Source organism: Podarcis vaucheri (assembly GCF_965113315.1).
Source record: "Podarcis vaucheri genome assembly, chromosome: 8".
Classification (NCBI taxonomy): domain Eukaryota; kingdom Metazoa; phylum Chordata; class Lepidosauria; order Squamata; family Lacertidae; genus Podarcis; species Podarcis vaucheri.
The window spans coordinates 2,413,605-2,419,677 of NC_138766.1; the positions used below are offsets into that span (position 1 = coordinate 2,413,605).

At 39.1% G+C, this 6,073-nt stretch overlaps 1 protein-coding gene across 2 annotated transcripts in view; it reads left to right on the top strand.

Annotated features, from left to right (window-relative positions):
* The window catches only part of TENT4A (terminal nucleotidyltransferase 4A), a 41,153-nt gene extending 35,724 nt beyond the window's left edge, over nucleotides 1-5,429 (top strand). The window contains exons 9-12 of one of the 2 annotated variants that reach the window (XM_082234387.1): nucleotides 286-386; nucleotides 597-763; nucleotides 2,285-2,443; nucleotides 2,724-5,429. In XM_082234387.1, the coding sequence (XP_082090513.1) occupies nucleotides 286-386; nucleotides 597-763; nucleotides 2,285-2,443; nucleotides 2,724-2,906 (610 nt within the window). In that variant the 3' untranslated portion in view covers nucleotides 2,907-5,429. Of the gene's footprint in view, nucleotides 1-285; nucleotides 387-596; nucleotides 764-2,284; nucleotides 2,444-2,720 lie in introns of both variants that reach the window. The other variant, XM_082234386.1, reaches the window with a different exon arrangement.
* Nucleotides 5,430-6,073: the final 644 nt, after the last annotated feature.

A 6,073-nucleotide genomic window follows, 5' to 3' on the forward strand; every position in this document is an offset into this window, starting at 1 on the left:
TGGCTTCATAACTGGAGATGTCAGCATACAGTACTGTATCCTGAAATGCATGACTAGCTTAATGTAACTGTGAAACTTGTTTCTTTCCCCCTTCCCCCTTCCCCCTTCCCCCTTCCTCCTCTCGCTGTCTTGCCTCCATTCTGCATGACAAGCTGTTTAAAACTTTCTTTGTCAAAATGAAGCAAGATTGTGTGTATGCAAGCCTTTATCTACAAGGGCTCTTGATTGCAAACTTCTATCCGTAAATCAGTGTAGATTTCTTATGTAGGTCACTATTTCTTCCAGTACCTTAGGAAGAATCATCAAAGTGACACAGGAAGTGATTGACTACAGAGCTTGGATTAAGAAGAAATGGGGAAGCAAAGCTAATTTGTCCCCTGATCTTGGTGAGTAAAGGATTTGAAGTAAAAACTCACACCAAAATTTCAATTAATTTCAACCACATCTTTGTTTGATGTGATATCTGAAGTGAGCATGTGAGTCATGGCTAAACTCTGCAGTAAATCTGATAATTGCATAATATCGCTTGTTTACAGCAAGGGACTGTGAAAGGTGATTTATTTGCAAACAAAACTGATAAATGTGTATGCTTACAGGTATTCCAATGAAAGGGAGAGAACCAATATCTGCATGTAATGTAGTCCAGAATGGTGATGCTGAATCGGCATACAGCCAGCCTTTGGCTTTGTCATTTACTGGTACTCAGCAGCTGTCATCAGGCTCATCTGCCTCTTCCGTTTCTTCTCTTTCTGGCAGTGATATTGTAAGTCCCATTCCTCCCCCCTTGAAGCTGTTTTCTATTTGTTTATTCCTTTTTTCTGACTGTAATTTGGTATATCTGTGTAAGATTGCAACAGGACTTCGGTAACTTTTGTTGAAACTAACTGAGCGTGAAACTTTTCCAGTTACCGTATTTTTTGCTCTATAAGACTCACTTTTTCCCTCCTAAAAAGTAAGGGGAAATGTGTGTGTGTCTTATGGAGCGAATGCAGGCTGCGCAGCTATCCCAGAAGCCAGAACAGCAAGAGGGATTGCTGCTTTCACTGCATAGCGATCCCTCTTGCTGTTCTGGCTTCTGAGATTTTTTTCTTCTTCCTTGTTTTCCTCCTCCAAAAACTAGGTGCGTCTTGTGGTCTGGTGCGTCTTATAGAGCGAAAACTACGGGTACATTGCTGTTCTCTAAAACTTGATGATTTAGCATGCTGTATTTTCAGAAAGATAAAATGCCTATGTCACCTTAACTGTCACAATGACATTTAATGTTAAATCAATCTTTTAATAAGAGAGAAAATAATTTGCAAAGTTTTTAAAAAAGAAAACCACACAGAGGCACTTAAATGAAAGAGCATTATAGCACCAATTAAAGTAATTAGTTCTTAAAAACCTTGCTTCCTTTCTGTTGCAGCCATTTTAGCTCTGTATTTTATGTATTTGGTGTCTTAAAATGCTTCTTAACTTTAAAATGTTTCCCAAGTTCTGAACAACACCATTGAATTTAAATAGGTAAATGTATTAAAGCACATGAAATAACAGATTCAAAAAAGGTTATAAGACAAAGAAAAGTTGTTGCTCATGTGAATTGCACCTTTCTTGCCTATACAACTATATCATCCTCATTAGTATGGACAGAGCATGGCAGGTTTTACACTTGCCATGTAAAACCTGTGGTGTAGCAGTTAGAATGTCATGCTAGAACTTGGGAAACCAGGGTTCAAAACCCTACTCGGCCATGAAGATCACTAGGTGACCCTCGGCCAGTCGCAGTCTCTCAGCCTCACCTACCTCTCTGGGTTGTTGTGGGGATTGAAGGAGGAGGGGGAGAACCATGTAGGCCACCTTGAGCTCCTCAGAGAAAGAGGTGGGACAGAAATGCAATAAATAATAAAAAATAGTGATCAGGCAATTTCAGGAATTGCTTATTTAAGTCCCAGAACATACAGGGTGTATAGTATATGTAGATATACGTATGGTGTCATGTCCTGGGGGAAAGTCCACAGTTCCTGAATCCCCTTTGGATCTTTCCCCAAACATGATTGCCTTTCTTACAAAGGCTTCCTTGATCTCCAGTGGCATTACAAACTAGTACAGGACATTTCTACACCATTCTTGGTGAAAACCACATCTTAAGAGGACTAAGTATCAACTTCCTGACATATTTATCATCTTCTGGTGCTTACAGTGCTATTGGTATTTGCTTGTGTGGGTGCTTAAATGAGTAGTAAGCATGTGCTCCTTTCATATTAAAAGAACAACAAACCTATTCCCCCCTTTTCTTTGTCACAAGGATTCAGATACTCCACCTTGCACAACTCCTAATGTGTACCACTTCAATCTCCAAGCACCATCTCAGCTTACAGTTGGTTTACCACCAGCATTGCCTGTGCCAAGTGGTAAAACTCAGTCTGTGCCTGCAAGAACATTGATTATGACTACTAATAATCAGGTATGGACTATATGATGGAAGTTGTCCCATTGGATAGTGGTGACGGTGGAGCAGAAAGTCAGTTGGCTTGCAATACTATTCTAAAATGGATTTTCTTGAAGCATTTTGCTTATATCTTACTGTCTGAATGCAGTTTGCATCTCTTCCGGTCACACATGTGGAAACAGCTGTATGAGTCTGGCCTTGGTGAATTGCTAGGAGACAAAACTTAGTAAAAGAATTTGGTAAATTTGCAATTTAGCTGGCACTAATTGTGACCACTTCCTCTTGTTTCCAGCAGCACAATGGAATGAAGCTGACGGTCAAAGCAGCTCACAATCATACTCAAGGCAGCGGATACAGTTCTTCTGGTAATGGAGCCATGAGGCAGCCTGTTAGCAACCGAGGGCACCACCAACATAACCGTAATATCTGGAGAAGAAAGAAATACAGAGACAGTTTGCCTATTAGCCTTAGCAGATAATGGTCAACCTCAGAGTGTCCACTTAAGACTTACGCAGTATGTGTGACACTAGTCTGGACTTGAGAACAGCACTGGGCATTTCAGTTTGTGGATGTTGCCAAATATCTGCATCCAACCTTGCATGTTTCTTTGTGTGGTGGTGGAGTCCATCTTAAAAGAAATAATTGTGCTTATCTGTGAAGCCTTATTAAATGTGGAAGTTTGTCTTCTGCCTATCCATGATTACTACAGTGCCGAAGCAGCTGTAGCAGAAGTACTGTGAGGACCATAAATGCGGTGGCACCTTCTGCTGTAGCTGCATTTGTTCATTATAGCTTTTTTGGTTTGTCAGAAAAGTATAGATGGTTTGGACTTTCCTTTCCTTTGTAGCAAATTTTTGTGACTTTGCTTGTTGCCTTCCCATTTCTTGTTTAAACCTTTTGTTACCGTACTCAAATCAAACATAACTTTTGTGCAATAACTCTGAATGTTTTTCATTTAAGTTATATTTAAGGAATGAAGGGTGTACAGAATGTAATTTTATTATTTGCTTGCTTTACAGATCCTTTCCCAGACTGCATTTTTTAAGTTGGGGTTCACTACGTTAACTCTAGCTAATGGGGAGGGCACAATCTAGTGCTCTTGCACAGGTCATACTTGTTTCAATGTGGATCACGCAAGATAATTTGGACCTTCAATTGATTCCTTAAAACTGGACAGAGATCAGCATAAAGAATTCCAGTCTTTTAGGGTAAAGGTGAATAAGTCCCAGATGTTCATCTACAAATGCTTTTAATTAGTTTTATTTACCCTCTGGTTGGCTCCAAGCATTGTTGCTGAATGAAATATCCAACTTAAAGAATGTGGAGAAAGGAACATATATTGATTCCATTAAGGAATCTGATTAGCAGCGTGCATTAGTTCTGTTAAAAGCAACTACCTGCAATGTACCTTTGGGCTTCTCTATGCTTTTAAAGTATCAGTCTGTTAACTTGTAAAAGAGCACAGTCCCGTGCGACACGATCGTCTGTGGCAGTCACTTGATTTAAAGATGCCTACAGGGATTCTATGCAAGTGTGCATTGCCATGGCAACCTCTGTTAACCTTTTTCAAAGCAAGAAAACACATCTTGTGTAGCCCTGGGTTTTTAAAAAAGCACTATATTCTCATTGTCACTGGCTGCATCTTTTCCTTGTTTTAAAGATAAGAAGTCTTAAATCTCAACAGCACTGTATAAGTAGCTCTGCTTAGAGGAGGAGCTTAGGAAGAATTCTGCTATCTTGACATCTGAAGGATATACAGAAGTGAATGTTCTTAACTGATATTTGAATGTTTGACACGGAATGATTTTTCTAATAGTGAGCTTTAGTATCTGTAGGCTTGCCTTGAAAGGTGGTGCAGCACATATTAAAGAAAACATTGTCCGAATTAATGCAAGGCCTTTGGGTAGTGAGAGAAGAGAGTGCAACATTCCAAAGTAGAGTAGCACATTTTGTCTGCAGTTCAGAGTTTAACAAGAAATAAAACTTTAAATATTATTTACCTATTATTAATGAATATTCATATTGGTATTGGTTGTAGCTGCTGTTTTGATACTCTCATGGGCATAAAATGTATATGACTTACTGTACCAGCATCTCTCGGGAAAGGTATGTCACGTTTATGAGTATAAAACCTCTTCATCAGGCAAATGTGATTAAGGCAGAGGCTTTGCAAATGCACACTGGCAGTTGGGCAGCCTGCAGCCCGAAGTAAACAATCAGTGTCTCTCCTAGTTGGTCATAGGTTGTAAGATACTAAGTTTTCTCAGAATAATTCTTGAACATTGTTGCCAAGATCTCCACGTACACAAAAGGTTTTTCTGTCTCACAATGCCTCTCAGACCTCATGAAAAGCTTCTCTTGGAACTTGAGGAGCTCTTCAGAGCAGCATCTAATGCAGTGCAAGGGGTTGCAAAAAGAAGGGAAAGTTGTTTGTGTGCCCCTTTTCTCATGCAGAATTGTAGGATCCCAGTCCTGGTGTATATACTGCTCCAGATGAATGATAATTTTACAACTGATAACTATGTAAACAGCAATTGGATTTTGAATTGCCAAAAATCTCAGTCCTGCTTTGATATTGGATGTGTATCTTTGCTTTGACTGTTTTTTAAACCTTGTGAAAGGTTTTTAATAGATGCTGGTACAATAAGGGATCTAAACTTGAATAAACCAGTATTCAAGGGCTGATTATAGACCTGTACTCACTTTTACATGCTAGCAATATTGAATATGAACCTATGTTATGGAAACCTCTGTGTCCTAAACAGAGTCCATTTAAAAGCAGAATAGGCTTAAGAGAAGCAGATATCATGTTCCATTTCAGTCATGGTGAACCAATAAATTGCACTGGCTACCACTCTGGTTATATTATATGCTGCTGTGGATAGCTAATTAAAATATCATGTTCAGTTTCTTTTTGTGTGTATAACAATGTGGGAAGCTAAAATACATATTTTTATGTGAAGTTTTGTATTCTTTGATTTTTAATAAATTTTCAAAGCCAGATGTGTCTGTGGTGCAACTTTCTTCATTTGCCACTGTGACCTTTTCTGTTCATTGTGTTATCACAATACTGTGATCAAGCCAAAAACCTGCATGATCCTGCATTCTATTTCACAAATGCCCATGCAGGACATGAGGGTAGCAGACACTTCATTCCCAGATGCTGGGAATAAACAGGAAATATGCTGCCTCTGAAACTGGAGCTTTTATCTTGCTAGCATGGCTCATAGCTGTTGCTAATCCTGTCCTCTAATAATTGGTGTACTTTTTCTTTAAAGTCATCTAAGTGAGTGGCTGCATGTTTTGTGAATACATTTGTATTTTTCAGTGCTTAATGTCAATAGGAAACCCACAATTCTAATATGGGGAATGTGGGAAATGCTTCTAAGCAATGCAACAGGACCAACAGCTGTATCATTTGTCTAAAGGAGAAAAGAACTTGAAGGACAAAAAGAAGAGGACACTTTATTCCTTTCTTAATATAGAGTTTTACTGGGAGCCTTCTGTGCCAGCTTTTAAACACTTGCTGAAAGTTTTTCTATTCTGCCAGGCCTATGCAGGCAAGCAAGAGAACGCCCCGCCCCCCCCCCCGGATGGTCTATTGATGTTTGTTTTTAATTTTTTACTGCTTTTAACTTTAATTTT